Source organism: Enhydra lutris, unplaced genomic scaffold (assembly GCF_002288905.1).
Source record: "Enhydra lutris kenyoni isolate GAN:26980312 unplaced genomic scaffold, ASM228890v2 scaffoldscaffold37, whole genome shotgun sequence".
Lineage (NCBI taxonomy): Eukaryota > Metazoa > Chordata > Mammalia > Carnivora > Mustelidae > Enhydra > Enhydra lutris.
In genome coordinates, this window is record NW_019154121.1 from 28,021,502 (window position 1) to 28,042,376 (window position 20,875).

Genomic DNA, 20,875 nt, shown 5'->3' on the forward strand with positions numbered 1-20,875 from the left:
GAGCAGGGAGTCGGACAGTGGGGCTCAATTCCAGGACCCCAAGATCATGACCTGAGCCGAAGGCAGAGGCTTAACCCACTGAGCCACCCAGGCGTCCTGCGCATATACTTCATTACTAGCTAGTCCCAGTTCCACTGAGGCATCTTTGCTGTCAAAGCAAACTGGGCCATATATGAGCCTTGAGGGCCTGCTGGGCTTTGTACATATATCTCACCCCAGAAATACTCTCCCACCCCATATTCTCCACCACGCAGCTACTCTCCACCCCACCCTCTGGGTGTCAGCTTAGATACCATTGCTTTGAGAACACTTCATTGACTCCCAGGTTTGGGTTGGGTGCCCTGTTAATGGCTTTCTGGGCACCCTGGACTTTCCCCATCTTAGCATTCACCACACTGGGTTGTGGTTGCCCATTTACTGTCTCTATCCCTCACTAGACTCTAAGGTTTGGAGGCAAAAACTGTGAGTCCTCTGATTCCTGTTTCATGTCCAATATAATACAAAGCCTACCTCACAGAAGGGACTTGATAAACATGTACTAAGCGAAAGAAAATAAGAGATAAGGCTATGTCACCGTTTGCAATCCAGCGTTTACCTACAACATTCTGACTAGGATCCTGAAAGAGCAGGAGCTGGCAGGCCCTTGGCAACACACAAAGCGGGCAGGTCACTGTTTGTCCTTGGCCTTGGGTCCTATTCTGGGATTTCTCCACCCTCCCGACCTGTCATTTCCCTCTCATCTTCTACTCCTCTCTCCAGTTCACTTTAGTGGGGAAAAAAGGAGTGATCATGGGTTACCTAGAAAGACTCACTCATCTACTACTTCTTCTAGGAAAAAACACATTGCTTTAAGTATTAGTTAAACTACATGGAACTAAGTCTCCAGAAAGCTCCTAAAAATTAATGTGAAGAATTTATGATAGGGCAGAGAGCTGGAGGCAAGTGGGGCTTTCATGCCTTCATAATATAGTGGGTAGGTGCTTGTCTGCTTTGCCTCCCCTTCCGCCGCTAACTCCTTCTAAAAGAAGCTTATTTATTTAGTTATTTCCACCCCATGTGGGCCTTGAACTCAGAGCCCAGAGATCATAAGCCACATGCTCTACTGACTGAGCCAGCCAGGCACCCCTGGTCCCTGGTTTCCCTAAGCACTCTGGGAGAATCATCTCATGTTTGATACTTGACAACATCTTCCCATGATGGTCTTGCTGTGGTGTTACCTCCATCTAAGGTCACGGACTCCATCAGTTCTGACGGTAATTGTTTTATCTTTAAGGTGAAGATTACTCATTCACTCAACAAACACTTAGGTGCTTCCCTTGCATGCACCAAATAATGTGCTGAGCACCAGGTCGCCCACGGTGAGACAGACACCAGCCTCACCCTGGTGGAGCCCACAGTCCAGTGGGGCGGCGCCGGGGGAAGCACAGATAAACTAGCATTAAAAATGTGCTCCAGGCACTGTCGAGGAGAGCAATAGTTCTTGAGATAGAGTGAGGTGCAGGGAGGGGACCTAGTTAGGATGATTCGGGACAACTTCCTGAGAAGGTGACATTCCAGCCGGGATTTAAAGCATGAGAAGGAGCCAGGCCCCGGAAACGAGGTCATGTTCACGGTAAGTCAGTTAAAAATAGCCCCCAACCTCTCCAGCAGAGGCATTGGACGTCCACGCGAGGCGGCCTCGCCGCCAGTAGTAAAGATGGCGGGCGGGCGGCTGGGCGGGGTGGGGCGTGCCCTCGGCCTGATTGGCCGGCGGCTCAGCGTCACGTGGGCGGCCGCCGAGCATCCGGGCCCCCGGCGGCGGCGCTGCGGAGGCTCCCGGGAGCGGGCGGCGCGGCGAGCGGACGGCGGCGGCGCCTCCCCGGCCGCCCGCGTGGGCCAAGCGGCACGCGCGCCGAGCATGGCGGGCTCCCTGCCTCCCTGCGTGGTGGACTGCGGCACCGGGTAAGAGCCGCCGGCGCCCGCCCCGCTCCCGCGCGGCCCGCCCCTGCCCCGGCGCCGAGCACCTGCTCCGCGGCCCGCCCCGGCTCACCTGGCGGCCGCACGACGCGCCGCCGCGGGCCCCGGCCCGGCTCCCGGCCGCCACCTGTGCGCCCCGCCCCCGCCTCCTGGCCCCGACCCCGGGGCCACGAGCGGCGGCCGCTCACCTTGAAGGGCGCTGATCGCGGCCGCCGCGCGCGCGCCTCGCTTCCCGCTGCACCCCTGCTGACGCTCCTTGCCTCGCACCTGCGCGGCCGCGCCCCTACCTGTGCCCCCCCCCCCGGTGCATGTCACTTGTTGTCGTGATCCCGGACCGCTGGCCGGGGACGGGTTCACGTCGCTCCGCCAGCCGCACACCCTCGGGGCGGCCGCTCCGCTCTCTCCGAGCACCGGTGGCTCGCGCGGGCCGGGCGCTCGCCCCGGTGCGCGTCCCTCGCCGTCTCGCTGGAAAACAAACGTGGAAAAGGCTCCATTTTGAAAAACAAAGTCTGGATTTGGGGAAGCCTCTGTGTGGCAGAGTTTGTTTTTTCCCTTTCCTCCTCTTTACGTTTTGGTCGAGGGTGTTTCTTCCGATGTTGTTACAACGCGCATAAGGGACCTCGGAGAGTCTCCTGCACTTCGTGGCCCGAGCCTGGTCGGGCGGGGCAGCGCGTCCCCGGCCCGAGGTCCGCAAGTTCGGGCGCGCAGCTCGCCGCATCGACGAGGGGCTGCGTGCCGCCGCCTGGGGGACTGAATCGAGTCTCTTCCAGATTTCCCGACACGGGATGTTACGTGTTTTTGTCAGAAAATCTTCCACGGCACGTTCACCTTAGCCTTGATTCTTTTCTGTAGAAAAATGCACTGGGTTTGGTTTCCTTGGCAACCTTGCGGGGGTGTCGTCTTCAATTTGTGACAGTCCATCTCCTACGGATCGGGCTTTCCTTTTGCTGCTGAAGCCACTGGCCTTGGTTCCAGGCTGGAAAGAGCGGCCGCTTGGCTTGTGCTGATTCTTTCTGAAATAAGTATTGTATCAGAAGTTTCGCGGCCCTTTATTTTAGAAGTTGCTTTGCTACCCAGAACACAAGCCCAAGTCAACATTGCTATGAACCGCCCCCCATTGTTGGATCCTGATGCATTCCCTTCTCCCACGGTGTGGGTGTTCATCCCTTGCCCCCTGAGGTCTTCTTGTGTCAGGAGTGAAGGCAGCAGGTCAATGTAGTTTTTCCACCTGTGCATGTGAAATTTTGGCTTTTGTATTTTTGGTCTTGTAAACCTATGGAAATCTAGAGCATTTCTTGGCAATAGCATTAAAGTAATGCCCCCAGAGTTTGTCCTGCCTTTAATATTAGTAAGCTGGGGCCTTACTCATCGTTCTTGCTATAAATGTCTAAGCCGTGGTGCTGTTCTGACCTTTTGAGGTAAGTGGTAAATGCAACTTGGAGATGTAACTTCAGTATATCATCGTTTTATGACCCCAGATCAATGCAGTTGTCTTTTGTCTGTTGTAGGCTTTGGCAGTCTGTTGTAGACAGTGGCAGGGAATCGTCCCTCTAGGTTTCACACGGACATATTCTGTCCTGGAAGCGACTGTGATTGACCCTGGATTCCCAGGGTGCAGAATACGGTCAGAAGGAACAGCCTCGGAGGGCTTAAATTTACCTGAGCATATATATCAGTAGTTCTTATATTTCCCAGAGAGTGGAAATTGTTCTTGACTTTTACGTCAAAATAGGACCCAAAAAAAGGGTAAAATGCCCAATAAAAATAAGGACAAAGGAAAAAGACCTAGGTAGTCATCCTAAACTGTAGACCAGTGGTCACTGTGGTTGGGCCCCACATTTGACCTTAGTCTGCCTGTCTGACAAAGTTATTAGTCATTGTCAGTTACTGCAATTCTTGTCATCAAGAAGGAAGAGAAATACCCTTCTCGGGTGAAAAAGCTTTTTCCTAGTACTAAATTCTAAAAGAAAAATTCATGTGGAACTACACATAATGAACAGTAGTGATTTAGTAGACAGTGTACCAAATACTACCTTTTATGGTAAATAAAATCATCCTGGTAGCCGTGCATCCTCCTCTAATAATTCCTGAGACCAGCTCAGCACCAGTGTGTATGGGGGGATGGGTAATGCCGACCCAGGTACCTCTTTCATCCAAAGATAAAGCTTATTTTACATAAAGGGATTACAGCACTGCCTTGTTTTCGAAGAATATTCCACAAATTCTAGTCTCACTTCTCCTGCCCCCCCCTTTTTTTTTAAAGATTTTATTTATTTGACAGAGAGATCACAAGTAGGCAGAGAGGCAGGCAGAGAGAGAGAAGGAAGCAGGCTCCCTGCTGAGCAGACAGCTGGATTCGAGGCTTGATCCCAAGACCCTGAGATCATGACCTGAGCTGAAGACAGGGGCCTAACCCACTGAGCCACCCAGGTGCGCCCCCACTTTTTTTTTTTTTTTAAGTAATCTCTATACCCAGTACAGGGCTTGAACCCACAATCCCGAGATCAAGAGTTGCACGCTGCACTGACTGAGCCAGCCAGGTGCCCCTTTTCTTGCATTTTAAAACTTACTTTGAAAAAATTTCAGATCAACTGAAAAGCTGCAAGAAGAGTACCAAAAAACATTACCCCCCATATTTTTTTTTAATTTTGTGGGGGAGGGAGGGAGAGAGAGAGAGAGGAGCAGGTGTAGAGGGAGGGCAGAGCAAGAATCTTTTTTTTTTTTTTTTCAGAGCAAGAATCTTTTTTTTTTTTTTTAAAGATTTTATTTATTTATTTGACAGAGAGAGATCACAAGTAGACAGAGAGGCAGGCAGAGAGAGAGAGAGAGAGAGAGAGGGAAGCAGGCTCCCTGCTGAGCAGAGAGCCCGATTGGGGACTCGATCCCAGGACCCTGAGATCATGACCTGAGCCGAAGGCAACGGCCTAACCCACTGAGCCACCCAGGTGCCCCCAGAGCAAGAATCTTAAGCAGACTCCACACCCATTGTGGAGCCCGGCGTGGCACTGATCTCACAAGCCTGAGATCATGACGTCAGCTGAAATCGAGAGCCAGATGCTTAACTGACGAGCTAGCAGGCACCCCTCCCTCTACTGTATATTTTTCATCCATTTTCACCAACTATTAACATTTGCTTTATCATTCTCTGTATAACCTATACATACTATTTTTCTGCACTGTTTGAGAGTGAGTTGCAGATATTGTGCCCTTTTATACCAAAATAATTCAGTGCATACTAAGAAGAGGGACTTCTGTATAATCAGAGACCAATGATCTAAAGTAAAAAAGCCTAACTTTGATGCAGTAGTGCTCTCAGATGTGCTGTCCGGATTCCCACGAGCCGTCCCGTGGGAGGAAGGAAGAAGAAGAGTCTTCTTCCTCTCCTCGTCCAGCACTGCACCTGTCTTTCAAGTCTCATCCAGTGGGACCAGGTCCTTAGCCTTGTTCTGGTTTTCAGGACATTGAGATTTTTGGGAGCCAGTTGCTATGTATATTGTCCCTCGGTGTCACCTTGTCTGGTGTTTCCCCATGACAGATTCGGGGTATGCATTTTTGTCAAGAATATTGCAGAAGCAACACTAGTCCTTTTCAGTGCATCCCACCAGAATCTCCCAGCCCCAGCATTCCTGTGTCTAACCGACATGTGACATTGTATGAATTCAAGGTGTACGGCATTCTGATCTGATCTATTTATGTATTGCAAAATGATTACCTCCATAGCTTTAGCTCACACCTCCCTCACATCACATAGTTGCCATTTCTTTTCCATGATGAGAATGTTTAAGTTCTAGTCTCTTAGCAACTTTCAGGTTTATAATACAGTGTTACTGACTATAGTCGCTGCACTGTACATGAGATCCCTCTAGTCGGATGGCTTAAACTAGTGATATGCCTCCTTAAGTTCACTGGGTTATTTGGATAGGCAGATGTCCCCTAGATTCCCCCATTGCATCGTTAGTTTTTCCCTGTGTAATTAGTGTCATTTACGGAGAGAAATTTTGAGATTATGTAAATACCTGTTCTTCCTTAAACTTTCACCCATTAGTCTTCGTATCTGTTGTTGATTTTTGCCTCATTGATAATTGTAGTGATGATGACCTGATTGTGATTACTAATACTCAGTGTTATATCTACATTTATTAGTGAATGTTTTACTATAAGGGCACACTTCCCATCGTTCTCATCTACTTATCATTTGTGTGGGTTATTTTATTCAAAAGGTCATTCTTACGATATTCAATGGGTTATTATCTGTTGTTGGCATTATTTGTTTTGATGCTTAAATTGTTTAAGATTTGACCAATAAAAGCCATTCAAACTGTTTTCTGGAGTTCTTTAGACATGTCCCTATCTTTTTTTTTTTTTTTTTTTTTTTTTTCTTTTGTTTTTTTTATTGATTTTTTTATACATTTTCCTTTTTTTTTTTTTTTTTTTTTTTTTTTTTGAGCCTGTTGCTATTACCAATAGATGATCGTATTGCCTGTGCATGCATCTTTCTGTATTTTTTGCTGGGTATCTCGGATAGATTTCTAGAAGTGCAGTTTCTGGGTCAGAGAGTAACTGCATATGTAATTTTGCTAGTCGGTGTGAAATCCCACTCAGAAGTGTGTATCCTCACCAGCAATGTATGAAACTGCCTGTGTCTTCTTACAGACTCACTAACAGAATATATTGTCAATTTTTTTTATTTTTACCAATCTAGAGGGTAAGAAATGATAATACAGTTTTAATTTGCATTTCTTATGTGGGAATAAGGGCATCTTTTCATTTGGTTAAGAGACATTTACATTTCTGTATTGTGTCTCGTCGTTTCTCTAGCCCATTTTTCTGTGTGTTTTTGGTCTTGTGTTTCTTTGATTTTGGAAATATTAGGGTGTATTGGAGGTCCCACAGACTGCTCCTGGCTTCAGCGATCTGCTAGGAGCAATTCCAGGACTGTAGTGAAAGAGTACAGAGCAGAATCAGCCAAGGGAAAAGGCACATGAAGCAGAGTCAGGAGGAAACCAGGAGCAAGCTTCCGGAGTCCTCTCTCCCCGGAGCTACGCAGACGTGCTCCAGCAGCCCCCAGGTCTGACAGCACATCAAGGAAGCTCGGTAAAGACTCGGTGGCCAGTGTTGTCGGGGCTGGCCACGGCACTCCTGCCTTACACATACCAAATTACAGAGGCCCAGAGGGAAGGCAGATAGGTGTTTAGCGTAAACTACTATTAGTGTGGTTGAGGTACAGTGAATGCCATTGAGGGAACGGCGAGAACCCTCCTGAGCCCAGAGTTCCCAGATGCCTGCCGAGTGGCCAAGCCTACAAGCAGGGTTTCTAGAGAGCAGTCTTGGGCCGGTGAACTCTTTTCTACACTTTGGGGTGTTAGCTCTTTAGGGTGGAAGTCACAAATGCATGTTTCCTGTTAAAGAACTGAGATATTTTGCTAATTTTTTTCTTTTTAATTTAATTGACAGAGACACAGCGGGAGAGGGAACACAAGCAGGGGGAGTGGGAGAGGAGAAGCAGGCTTCCCCCTGAGCAGGGAGCCCGATGTAGGACTCGATGCCAGGACCCCGGGATCCTGACCCGAGTCGACGGCAGATGCTTAATGACTCAGCCACCCAGGTGCCCTCAAAGGTTTTTTAAAGTAATCAAATTTATTTATTTTTTTCCTTATTGTTTCTAGATTTTGAGTTAGAGTTAAGAAAGTCCCCCCACCACCCCATTTGCAGGTTATATGGTGGTTTTTTCTAATGGTTTCATTCCTTCCCTCCCACCCCCCTCCCATTTAAATCTTTAATCCATTTGGAATGTATCCTGGGATATGGTATGAGGAAAGGACCCAGTTGGAACTACTACTGTCTTTTTTCCTTCTGGCTATCCCATTTGTTGCAGCATCATTTATGGGGGAAAAAAAAACACCCAAAAAACAAAACCCCGTGCTTGGAGATTCTGTCTTTATCATGTACTAAATTTGTCTGTGCAGTTATGTTTATTTCTAGACCTTGTTTCGAGTTGCCTTAATCTATTTATGCATAAGCCACCACCACCACAGAGTTTTAATTACTGTGGCTCTAGAATGATTTCATACCTGATGGGGCTGGCCTCACCTGCACATCCCTTTCTGTTTTTCGGGCTTTCTGCTAAGTCTTTGCTTCTTGTTCCTCCAAATGAACTTGCAGTCAGCTTCTCTAGTTACACAGGGAGAATGCCTGATGGCATTTTGATTTGGATTCTAATAAATTTGTAAGTTAATTTAATGAGGACCATCATCTTTGTGATGGTGAGTTCCCCCATGGAAGAACAGGGCATCTCTTTCCATTAGATCAAGTCTGTTTTGTGTCTTTTAGGAACACTGTGTTTCGCCCAGGTAGATTTCTTGTTAAGTTTACACCTCAGTATTTGATTTCTGTTTTGCTCTCATAAATGGTGTCTTCTTTTTCTTTATGTTTTCTGTTTATCTTCAATACATTAAGGCTCTTAGTTTTTTTTTTTTTTAAGATTTATTTTTATTTGTTTGACAGACAGAGATCACAAGTAGGCAGAGAGGCAGGCAGAGAGAGAGGAAGGGAAGCAGGCTCCCCACTGAGCAGAGAGCCCGATGTGGGGCTCGATCCCAGGACCCTGGGATCCTGACCTGACCCGAAGGCAGAGGCTTCAACCCACTGAGCCACCCAGGTGCCCCAAGGCTCTTAGTTTTTTTTGTGCCAATATTGTAAACTGCTACTTTGCAAAATAGGTTGTATTTATTTAGGTTGTATAAATTTTTTTACTCTTAGGTTGTATAAATTTTTTCCCTTGATCTTTAGGGTTTTCCAGATACAAAATCTTTGGCAATTAGACAGGGTTTACCCCTTCTTTTCTATTGGTAGGGACTCTATTTGCCTTTTTTTCTTGGACACACTGCAATGACCATTACCTCCAAAATAATGTTAAATAGGAATGGAGTAGGTGGGCATTATTCTTTTGTTCTTACTTTAGTGGGGGCAGCTTCTGGTGTTTCTAAAATAAGATGCTGACCTATGGAATGGGAGAAGATACTCACAAATAACAGATTGGATAAAAATCTACAAAGAACTTACCAAATTCAACACCCAAAAAACGAAAATCCAGTCAGGAAATGGTTAGAGGACATGAACAGACATTTCTCCAAAGACGACAAACTTATGGGCTTACTGAAAAAATGCTCCACATCACTCAGCATCAGGGAAATACAGACCAAACCCACAATGAGGTACCACCTCACACCAGTCAGAACGGCTAAAAATTGAGTCAGAAAATAACAGGTGTTGGCGAGGATGTGGAGAAAGGGGAGCCTCCTGCACTGTTGGTGGGAATGAAGCTGGTGCAGCCACTCTGGAAAACAGCATGGAGGTTCCTCAAAAAGTTAAAAATAGAGCCACCCTATGACCCAGCAATTGCACTACTAGATATTTAATACAAAGGATACAAAAATAGTGATCTGAAGGGACACGTGCACCCCAATGTTTATAGCAGCAGTGTCCACAATAGCCAAACTATGGAGAGAGCCGAGATGTCCATCAACAGATGAAAGGAAAAAGGAGATGTGATGTATATCTACAATGGGATATTACTCAGCCATCAAAAAAGAATGAACTCTTGCCATTTGTAACTATGTGGATAGAATTAGAGGGTATTATGCTAAGTGAAATAAGTCAGAGAAAGACAACCATATGATTTCGCTCATGTGGAATTTAAGAAACAAAACAGATGAGCATAGGCGAAGGGAAGGAAAAATAAAATTAACTCAGAGAGGCAGACAAACCATGAGAGACTCTTAACTCTAGGAAACAAACTGAGGGCTGCTGGAGGGGAGGTGGGGGGGGATGGGGTAACTGGGTGACGGCATGAAGGAAGGCACGTGATGGAACGAGCACTGGGTGTTACATGCTACTGATGAATCAATGAATTCTACCTCTGAAACTAATGATACACTGTATGTTAGCAAAGTTGAATTTTTTTTTTTTAAGATTTTTTTTTTTTTATTTGACAGACAGATCACGAGTAGGCAGAGAGGCAGGCAGAGAGAGAGAGGAGGAGGAGGCAGGCTCCCCACTGAGCAGAGAGCCCGATGCGGGACTCGATCCCAGGACCCTGAGATCATGACCCGAGCTGAAGGCAGAGGCTTTAACCACTGAGCCACCCAGGCGCCCCAAAGTTGAATTTTTAAATAAAGATTTTATGGGGGCGCCTGGGTGGCTCAGTGGGTTAAGCCTCTGCCTTCGGCTTGGGTCATGATGTCAAGGTCTGGGATCAAGCCCCGCGTCGGGCTCTCTGCTTAGCAGGGAGCCTGCTTCCTCCTCTCTCTCTGCCTGCCTCTTTGCCTACTTGTGATCTCTGTCAAATAAATACATAAAATCTTTAAAAAAAAAAGATTTTATGTATTTGTTTGACAGCACAAGTAGGCAGAGCAGCAGGCAGAGGGAGAGGGAGAAGCAGGCTCTGTGCTGAGCAGGGAGCCCAATGTGGTCAGTGTAAGTGTGAGCGACTTATAGTTTGAAGAGAGTCTAACACTCTCTTCACAAAGAAATTGAGAAGTGGCCCTTCTCTTTCTGTGCTCTGGAATGGTCTGTTGTAGTGGGATTACCTGAGTGTTAAGGTCTTGGTAGAATTACCCCATGAAACTGTCTGGACTTAATACTTGTGTGTGGGGAGACTGCTTCTCATCCTGTTTCTTATAAGCCTGTTGGACATTCCATCTCTAGTGGAATCAAGTTTTTTTGTGCTGTATTTATCTAAAAATTTTTCATTTCATCTAGATTTTTCAATTGTATGTATATAATAGCCTCATGCTTTAAAAAAAATGTCCTCTGCATTTATGGTTATTTTCCCTTTGTCACTCAAATTTATTGTGTTTTGTTTTCATCCTTCTTCTTGGTTTACCTAGTGACTTGTGCATCTTTTTTCAAAGAGTGAGCTTTGGGGTTTACGTACTAGTTTTGTTATTTTTCTGTTTTTTTGACTCATTTATGTTGCTTTTATCTTTATTTTTTTTTCTGGTTTTCCTTTGTTCTTGTCTTTTTGTTTTTAAATTAGATGTTAAATTCATTTTTATTTTTTCCTTTAATCGAAGGGAATGAATACTACAGGATTTTGGTTGTTATATCCTAAGCTGTATGTATCCCTTAGATTTAGATACATTTTTTTCATTATAATTTTAAAGATTTTATTTATTTATTTGACAGAGCGATCACAAGTAGGCAGAGAGGCAGGCAGAGAGAGAGGAGGAAGCGGGCTCCCTGCCGAGCAGAGAGCCTGATGTGGGGCTCGATCCCAGGACCCTGGGATCATGACCTGAGCCGAAGGCAGAGGCTTTAACCCACTGAGCCACCCAGGCGCCGCTTCATTATAATTTTAAAGAAATTTCTGTATTTTTCTTTTGAGTTTCCCCCATAACTAGTATTTCTATACTAGCATGTTTTAAAATTTTCAGGTATAAGGGTCTGTTTGTTTTTGTTTTTAATTTCTAGCGTTGTTGCAGTATTGCTCAGAGAGTGCTGTTAGCTTTATTTCTCTTCTTTGGGCTTCATGGCGTCTTAGATGTGGCCCGTTTTGCGCAGGTCCTGCCTGTATGTGAAGATCTGTTCTCTGTCAGTGGGTTCAGAGTTCGACACGAGCCGCATTTCTCATGACAGTGTTTTGGTCTTCCTGTTCTTTTCCTCTACTTACTCCGTGTTGGACTGAGCGTGTGGTGTTGAGTCTTTTGTCTTTATTTCCCGCTGCTTTGTGAAAGGCACTGCTGCCTCACGGAGTGCCTCTCCCAGCTGTTGCTGTCCCATGGTGCCGGCGTCCTGTTTCTAGTCTCCTGAAAGTCTGAGATCTGCTTTGTCAGAAAGTAAAAGGATGGTCAAAAACGTACCGAACAAAGGCAGACCAACAGAACGCAAGAGTATGATTTAAATGTGATGTTACAAGTTTTGATAAAAATTTTGATTTTTTGATAATAATATGCACACTAATTAAAAGAGTCAAATAGTGCTCAGAGGCCAGTGTGCAAACATGTGGGGTGCTGTCCTGCCTGCTGTTCTTCTGTCTTTGCCCAGAAACAGCTACTTTCAGCTTTTAATCTGTGTCTTCCAGCATTTATGGATGTCCATGTTTCTAAGTAATAGGCACATGGATCTATTTTTTGATTACCAATTTTTCACATTATCTGTTAATTTACTGTTGTTAGATTCTGCCTTTGTCCTGTTTCTCCTTCCCTGTTCTCCCAATAGAGAGATATTGTTACATTTTCCACTTAATTTGTGATCAGCATTTATACTGTTATGCCTATGCAAGTATATGTCCTCATTTATGAAAGTATACTACAAGTATTTTTGTCTCTTACATTTTGTTTTTATGGAAGTTAATGATTGCCTTTTTTGTTTTCTTTGTATCCACTGCTAATTATTTTCCATATTTTTAAGTAGCCAGCTTCTCAGTACAGTTTTCCACAAGGCTAATCACATTACAGATCCTACCAGAGTTTGTTTTTGGAGACCTCCCCTTTGCAGACCTCTGTCCTCCTCTCTGGGATGGTTGCCTCCCAGGCCTGCCACATAGCCTGGGACTGTCCTTATAACCTTCTAGGCCTTTCCTTTGCCTTTCTCCTGGATTGAGTGTGTTTTCTGAGTCCATTCCTTCCTGCTGTCTGCTTTCCTCCCTGCTTGTAGTCCTCCCAGCTTTGGGGGGCAGGGACAGTGACCTAGCAGTGCATGGGTTTGTGGTGAGTGTCTTTGCTGTGCCTGGGTCCTGAGTCTCATTTCCGCCCATCTGACTTGTGCACGTTTGTCATCCTGGTGTCTCCTGCCATCAGTCTAGGGGTTCATGAACCTCTCTCCTGTGTGTCTGTTCTTTGTCTTCTTTTTTGGTTTTCTCCTTTGTTTTGGTGGAGGGCATCCTCCAGTAGCTTTCTCAGAAAGGAAGTGTGGGAGGTGAATTTTTAAAATGTCTTGCTTTTCTGAAATGTTTTTTCTCTAATCCCTCACTTGGTTGATTGTTAGGGTGTAGTATTCGGTGTTGGAAATAATTTACCTTCAGAATTTTTAAGACGCTGATTCTTTGTTTTCTTGCTTCTGGTTTTGCTGCTGAGAAGTCTGAAGACTTTATGACTTTGACTCCCCCATTCTCCTTTTTGGGAGATTTTAGGATTTTCACTTGGTCATTGGTTTCTGAAATTTCACAATGGTAGGTTTGTTTTCCTCTGTGCTGGGCATTTTGTGAGTTCCTGCAGTCTGAAAATGAGCATCTTTGAGTTCTGGGTAATACTTTTAGATTATTTCTTCCTCCACTGTGTGTGCGTCTTTCTATCTGTCTGTCCTGTGCTCACGTGCATGCACTGTCTGAAACTCCTGTGGTTTCTGTGTAGAATTCTTGGGCTGACTCTCTGATTTTCTTGTCTTTCTCGTTTTCCATCATCCAGTCCTGGTTCCTTGCTTCTAGGATACACCTTGCCTTGTCTTCTTACCCTTCTCTTCAGTGTTTTCCATTCTGCTCTTATTTTCAATTTCCAAAATTCTTTGTGTTTTCTAAATGTTCTTTTACTAATAGCCTCTCATTTTGTTTCTTGGATGTGCTGTTTTCTCATAGGGTATTGAGGATCATGGTTTTCTTGGTGGTTGTGCAGGTTTCTCCCCAAGTAGGTTTTGTTTCTTCTGAGTTGGTTTTTGATTTGCATGCTCTCATCCCTATTTGGTGATAGAGGCTTTCTTCAGATGTTGGTAATTCCTTGCTGCCTGCTCATGATGAGAAGTCAAAAAAATAAAATATGCATTGGACTCTCAGAGTGTAGATTTGCTTATTGATTTTGAGCTTCTCAAAGGGTGATACAGGCAGGTTGTTTTTTGGGGAGTCTCCTGGGATTTAGGGTCTATCATCTTTTCTTTTGAACTGCTCATTTCCCCAGAGATTCTACTTGGGATCCTCTGTTTGGTGGGCCGGGCCTGGGTGCTGGTGTTCTGCGAGAGGACAGGAAGAGAGAGGAGGATGTGGGAGAGGGTGTCTGAGCATCCGTGTTTATTGTGGATGCAGGCCGGAAGGCCTTTGGTGTCGGGATGGTTCTGGCTTCACCAGCGCCCAGTGACTCCGGGGCCAGAGACCTTTTGCTTTACCACCTCCAACGAGTCAGATTCTGGAGATGCTGGGGTCAGGGAGGAGCTGTGGCCTCCAGCGTGTGGGCGGGGAATCTCACCCGGGCTGCCTGGTTTGGGCCCTTTGGTCTTACTTCCACAGGCTCCTCTGCAGCTATCTATTTCTGGAGCCTTTAAGGACGCAGGAGTGTGTGCTGGGCTGGTTCTCAGCTTTGGCCTCTGCCTGTTTTCTTCTCCCAAAGCCAGTTACCCTGATCCTCAGCTCCTCTGAACCAAACATTTGTTATTGGCGCCTCTTCTTTTCTTCCTACGGTTGTGGTTTAACACGGATTAAAAAAAACCATTTTGCTTTGATTTTAGTGGGGCTTTGGGACAGAGTAAAATAATTACATTATATATTTAGTCCACTATTTTAACCTGGAATTTAGAGTTCATTTTATAGTGATCAAAATCCACAAAAAGACCATACCTCATGGTCTTATATTTACCAAACACAGATAAAAAAATGCTGCTTATAGAAGGACAAATGGAGAAGTATATTCAGTAATGGCAAATTCACAGATCACATAGACAAAGAAAAAAAAAAGGTATTGGATTTAGAGAAAATAACGAGTAAATTTGAAGTTATGTATTAAACTCTTTATCCTGGAAACAGAGACTACCCTTTTCTATTCAGTAGCCCAAGGAATGTTTGAAGCACTCGATCGTGTTATTAGTTTACAGTATACAGTGCAGAGAGGGTGTGTATTATTTAGAAACAGTAACTGAGATCTGGGGATAGTTTTAGTTTTATCAGAACCATAGTCTGAGGCCGTTGCAGTCACTTTTATTTTTTTTTTTCTTAAACTGAAAACCTCAGGAAGGAGTAGAGCTGTTTTGGCTGAAGTTTGGGGTATAAGACTGGACCTCATAAGGGGTCTCAGTGGAAAGAACCTCCCTACAGGGTACAGTTTGAAAAACACTGTTCTAGGATGTGACATTTCCACTTTTAAACATAGATTAATTGAGCTTAAGTTGTCACCTTCTGCTCTAGACACATGGTTGTAGGAGGAATTTTAACTATATATAAATATGTTGAGTTGACAGTAGTCAGATTAATTCTCTTGACGGCAGAATTGAGAAGTCTGTGTGTTACTGCTGTGGAAAAATAGTGGCGTTTGCCAGAAGAGTGAAAGAATCTTTGCACCAGGGCTGTTTAAAATGTTTGGGGGCAAATGAGGATATATTGTATTTACAGGAGGAGACTTTTGGAAGGACACGTAAGAATAGGAAGCGGTGGAAGGCAGAAATGGGGTGCACGGGGCAGGATGGGGAGTGAGACTTCTTCATGGATACCTTTTTATGGTGTTTTGAAGTCTGGACCATGAGGACAGACTTGTGTACGAGGCCGAGTGGTAACTATGGGTATTGCCTTATACAGCTCCTCATTCTGTTGCTGTGGGAGAAGGGGTCTCAAGCCAGGGGACGCATGGAAGTAGCCTTGAATTTGAGAATGTGGCGTAGTTTACGTTTTCTTGAGAATGATGCCTACCTTTACTATGCTGGCTATCCTTTTGGAAGAGAGCATTCAAACAAACAAAAAATTAAGGGCTTTTAACATCAGAATTGTTGGTCTTGATTCCTTATGCACACTCCTGGGAAAATTTGATTGACATAGCTCTTCCCATTTGGATGAAAAGATATACATAGACCTGGAAGAGAAATAATACAAAATTTTAATACAGCGAGGGACTTTCAAAGTTGAAATGACACAGGAAGTTATTTAGGAAGGTAATTGGTGGATATGATCATCTTAACTGTCAAATGGTTGTATGCCAGGAAATGTATAACTGGGAAAAATTGGTGATGTATATAGGAGCAAGGATTCATATCCTTGGTACATAAGGATTTGCACAAATTGGTAAGGTACTAAAGCTCTAGTAGAAAATTTTCTAAGGGTATTATGAAGAAAAATAAAGATAGATCAAATGCCTCAAATAAGATTTTAAAAAAAGATTATTTATTAGAGATGTGCGTGTGTGTGCAGGAGGGACAGAGGGAGAGAAATTCGAGCAGACTCTGCCTGGAGTGTGGGCTGCTGCAGGGAATCAATCTCACAACCCTGAAATCATGATCTGAGTTGAAATCAAGAGTCAGGTACTCAACCAACTGGGCTGCCCAGGAGCCCCTCAGAATGATCAAATAAATAATGGATCCTTTTACTTTTTGAATTAGGAAATATTTCCTGGAAATCATACTATTTAACATTAGGTAGGGATTATTGTTATTTACCTTTTACAGATGAAGAAGCTGACGTACAAAGGGATTAATTTACTTGCCCAAGTCATAGTGCTGTGTTTTGGACCCAGTGTTGCAAGTCCCATTAAACTCCCTCACATCACAAACATGTGCTGTTTCAAAAAGTGCATGTTGCCTATCTGTGTATGGCAGTAACGTAAATCTCCATTTTTGATGGCTGTAGAGCATTTTATGGAATTATTATGATTTATTTAGTATGTCCTGTGTTGATGCATTTGGGTGTTTCCAGTTTCTTGTTGTTGTTTTGCTATTATAATGCTGCAGTGAACATTTTTTGTTCTTTTCTTTGCCTACGTCCTAAAGTGCTTCTGTGGGGTAGATTCCCAGAAATGTGCTGTGTGGACAATAGGGGATACGCATTTAAAATTCTGATAGAGAATGTGAAACTTCCGTGTATAATGACTCCCCGGCCTTTCACTGCCGCCCATGTGTAACTCCCCACCACCTTCTTCAGTACTGGCCCAGAGGCTGAATGGTCTTGGAATCAATTTGTAGGTGAATTTAATGCCATTTGACGTTTCTTAAAAAAACAGTGCTCTTCCTGTGTAAGCGTAAGGCCTGGCTCAGTTTATTTGCCGGCTTGTGTATGGAGAGTTCCTCGCACGCGCTTCTCTCCATCTCTGCATCGCTCTGTGTGTCAGTGTAGCACAGTCTTGACGGCAGTGTGACCCCGCGTTGTTGCCATTGTGATCCGGATCTTTTCACCCAGTGTGGACTCTCACTTCTCGTCAGGTTTTTGTCTGTGTATTTAGTAACTGGCCCTCTCACTGAATTCCTCATTTCCTTTACTTTTCTACTTGGTTTCCTTAGGAAGTCCGGGTCTGCAATTCTCATTTACAAATACATTTTGTCTCCTCCTTCCCAGTGTTACTCGTTTCATTTAGTCATTTGTGATTCGTGTTATCTAGTGATTTCTACGCATACGGTCAGAACCATGGGGTTGGGACGGGAAATGCTAAAGATACAGGAATCTGGGGATGCCCGCCAGTGGTTCTGGGACGGGTACTGAGAGTATGTATTTTAGATGGTTCCGTGGTGATCTGTTCAGAAGGTTTGGTGCAGATTTTCTGGAAGCCTACCCAGGTGATCTTAAACCTGCCTGTCAGAGAAAGTAGGCCATGTTGCAGTTAAAAAAATCAATTTGAAATCCCGTTTCTAATAGGTAAACATGTGGAGCAGTATTTTGAGGACCGGGGCCGTGCTTTTCTCCCTCCTGTCTTAGAACCCTCGTGGTACCCCTGCTCCATGCTGCTAGCTGGGAAACTGACTGGGAGAGAAAAAAAATGCTTCTTTGTTTTCATAAATGGTGTCTTGAACACAGTCCTTATTTAGTAGTTGTGTTTTATGTGTTGATTTTTTTTGGTTCTGCTCTTTATGTAGTTGTAAAATTGCCTCTAAGGGGGCTGCCAGGCTAGCACCAGATTGTCGTCCTGGGAGAGGCTTATAGGGTGAGTGCTTGTTAGGCCACGTTTACAGTGTTACATTTAATATGTTCTCATTGAAGTTTGGTATGAGCCTCGGTTGATGGAGATTTTATTAAAATAAATCTTGTTAAACATTCATTACATTGTGATTATTCAAAGAATGAAACCTCAAGTGTATTTGATGCTATGTAAGGAGTAGCAGAAAAATCTAAAGATATTAAGTTACCTTAAGTAATCTGAGTAATTTGTACTTTTGCTACTGTTTTTTTTTTTTTAAGATTTTATTTATTTATTTGACAGACAGAGATCACAAGTAGGCAGAGAGGCAGGCAGAGAGAGAGGTGGAGGCAGGCTCCCTCCTGAGCAGAGAGCCGGATGCGGGGGCTCGATCCCAGGACCCTGGGATCATGACCTGAGCTGAAGGCAGAGGCTTAACCCACTGAGACTCCCAGGCGCCCCTTTGCTACTGTTTTTAATTGTTTCAGTTTGGGTAGGGGAGCTCATTGAAATTTGTTTATACATAAAAACATTCGTGAGTCTTTTTTTAAAAAAAATCAAACATTTTATTTATTTAATTGACAGAGATCACAAGTAGGCAGAGAGGCAGGCAGGGAGAGAAAGGGAAGCAGGCTCCCTGCCGAGCAGAGAGCCCGATTTGGGGCTCGATCCCAGGACCCTGGGATTGTGGCCTGAGCTGAAGACAGAGGTTTAACCCACTGAGCCACCCAGGTGCCCCAAAACATTCATATATCTTAATATTAGTTTGCCTCAGTGATGAAAATTGTTGTTTGCTTAATGTTATTGATGCTCCGTTACCTGTGTGACTGGGTGACAGAAGGCCACCCTAGAAGGCTGTCTGTCCAAGAGAGTGCTGTGCTTGCGGGACCCCAGCGTGCCAGCAGCTGCTGGAGAGTGGCCCGTGGTGGGGGCATCGTCAGTATTCAGTTGAATTTTGGATCTAAGCATGCCCCAGCCCATTTCTGCAGTCACATTTTGCTGCTCTGGGCTGTAGTTCATGATCGCAGGGTTTAGGACACAGTTGCGGAAGGAGAGCTGATATCTGCAGGGTTTACCATTTGCATTTTATTTCTCCCACCGCGCAAGTTGTTTGTCTCTGGCATATAGAGTCACATACAGCAGAAAGACTGAACACAGCCACAGACCATACTATGTGTGTGTTTTCTGAGATTTTTGAAATTTTAAATTAGGAAGTATTTCAAATGTACAGAAAAATAACAATAGTGAAAAAATAAAACCTATAAATAGCATGTTCTAGTGCTTTCTCTGTTTCCCTGTTTATATATAAAACGCACCCTAGGAAATAGATTGCGTTATTATCCCCATTTTACAGATGGAGAAACTGAGGTACAGATAGGTATAGTAACTTGCCCAAAGCCACACATTTGGCGAATAACAGAACTGGGACTTGAACCCGAGCAGTCTCATGCCAGAGTGCGTGGTCATAACCAGCATAACACATGCTGCACTTTCAGAAATAACACAGAATAGTAGATAGAAATGATACTTAATTAGCACCCAATCTTAATAAGTGTTAATATTTTACTGTATTTGTTTCAGGTCTTTCTTTTTTTGAAAATAATCTCATCACAGAGGCAAGTGCTTTCTTACCTATAAATGAAAGATTATGCTAGATGGTGGGTTTGGCTTTTTGTGCCCCATCACCTTGCATTTCTGACTTTTAGCATCCCCCTTTCCAACACTGCTCCTTTGCCCAGCAGGTGGACAGCAACGACCTTTCCTTATACGGCTAAGAACTCCCTGGGCACATCTTGCTGGAGTGCCTGCCCCAGGCATGGTGCCCGGGCGGGGCTTCAGTCAGGAAGAAGGACTATGTTCCGCCGTCGCGCGGTCGCGCGGCTTGAAATCCATCGGTGTGGACAGGCAGAGATTCTTGAAGCTCGAGATGCGTATTTTTGGGGGGGGGGTTGGGTGATGTGGCCTTTTAAATAACACAGTCTTAAATTTGAGGATTTTAGTGATTTCTGACCTGCTTCCCAGGCTTCTTGAGCCTTGGGTCAGAAATTCAGTTCATTTGTATTGATTGTCTGGAATACACTTCCAGAATGGTGGTTGAATTGGGAATTTTTAGACGTTCAGGATATGTTGTCTGCCTTCTGGAAAGTCCCCGGCTCTGGGCTGGCTTTGAAACCTTCCTCTGGGTCTGGTGAGCCCTGGCGTGGGGTCCACTTTGTTCGTGTGTCTGGTTATTTGTGGAACTTGGGGGGGGCCCTCAGGTGGGTCTTGGAATCTTCTTGTGGGGCCTGGTGGCTTTCACAGCCCAGCCTCGCCCGGGTCCTTGTGGCACCAAGACGTCAGATCCCTGGAGACTGAGCAGTAAGGCGTGATTTAAATGGAGCTCACTTGCCGTTTTTGGCTCACCAAAGCTTATTCATTCACTGTGTCTTCAGAAATAGTAAAATTAGCATATGGTAAAATACATTGAAAAATCATAAAATTAATTTATTAGAATTTGGAATGTACTACTACATAAAAAAATTTTAGTATCGAGCGTCTTAAAATAATTTATAAAAAGGAATGAATTAATAAAGTTACTTTCAACACTGTTGGGGAGTGTTTTTCTTCATTATGAGCATTACTGCAGAACATTGGCTCACTTGTCCAGACTTTACTGTTCGTTACCGTAGGCCTAATAAGAAAGGAAGAGCTGATGAGTCTTTTTGGTTTTCAATTTTTTATTTCCAGCAGATGGTTCTCAGTGGTGGTCCCCCCCACCACTTTTTTTTTTTTTTTTTTTTTTTTTAAATTTAAGGGATTAGCAAATGCTTTTGGAACAGATAGTAGTATTTTGGCATTTGTTTTAGTTAAGACTTTTGGAATCCATCACACAGAGGATCTTGACAGAAAATGGGCTCCTTCTGAAATGAGATGATAAAGAGATGCTCCTGTCAGATATTCTCAGGAGGTGGCAGTAGCTGTTTCTAGACATATGCCATGACATTTTAAGAAAATTATATAATCATTTTTACCCCCCCCCCAAAAGTTCATGAAGTTTGAGAAGTAAGTACACTTCTTTGAGAGCCAGCTCTGGGATTTAGCCTGTATATTTAGATTGGATTTTTACCCCCCCCCCCCCCGGCTTCACC

General features: G+C 44.4%; 1 protein-coding gene across 2 annotated transcripts in view; it reads left to right on the forward strand.

Annotated features, from left to right (window-relative positions):
- The first annotated feature begins 1,840 nt into the window (after positions 1-1,840).
- The window catches only part of LOC111154416 (ARP3 actin related protein 3 homolog B), a 76,533-nt gene continuing 57,498 nt past the window's right edge, over positions 1,841-20,875 (forward strand). For both annotated transcript variants that reach the window (XM_022513996.1, XM_022513995.1), the window contains exon 1: positions 1,841-1,941. In XM_022513996.1, the coding sequence (XP_022369704.1) occupies positions 1,898-1,941 (44 nt within the window). In that variant the 5' untranslated portion in view covers positions 1,841-1,897. The remainder of the gene's footprint in view (positions 1,942-20,875) is intronic.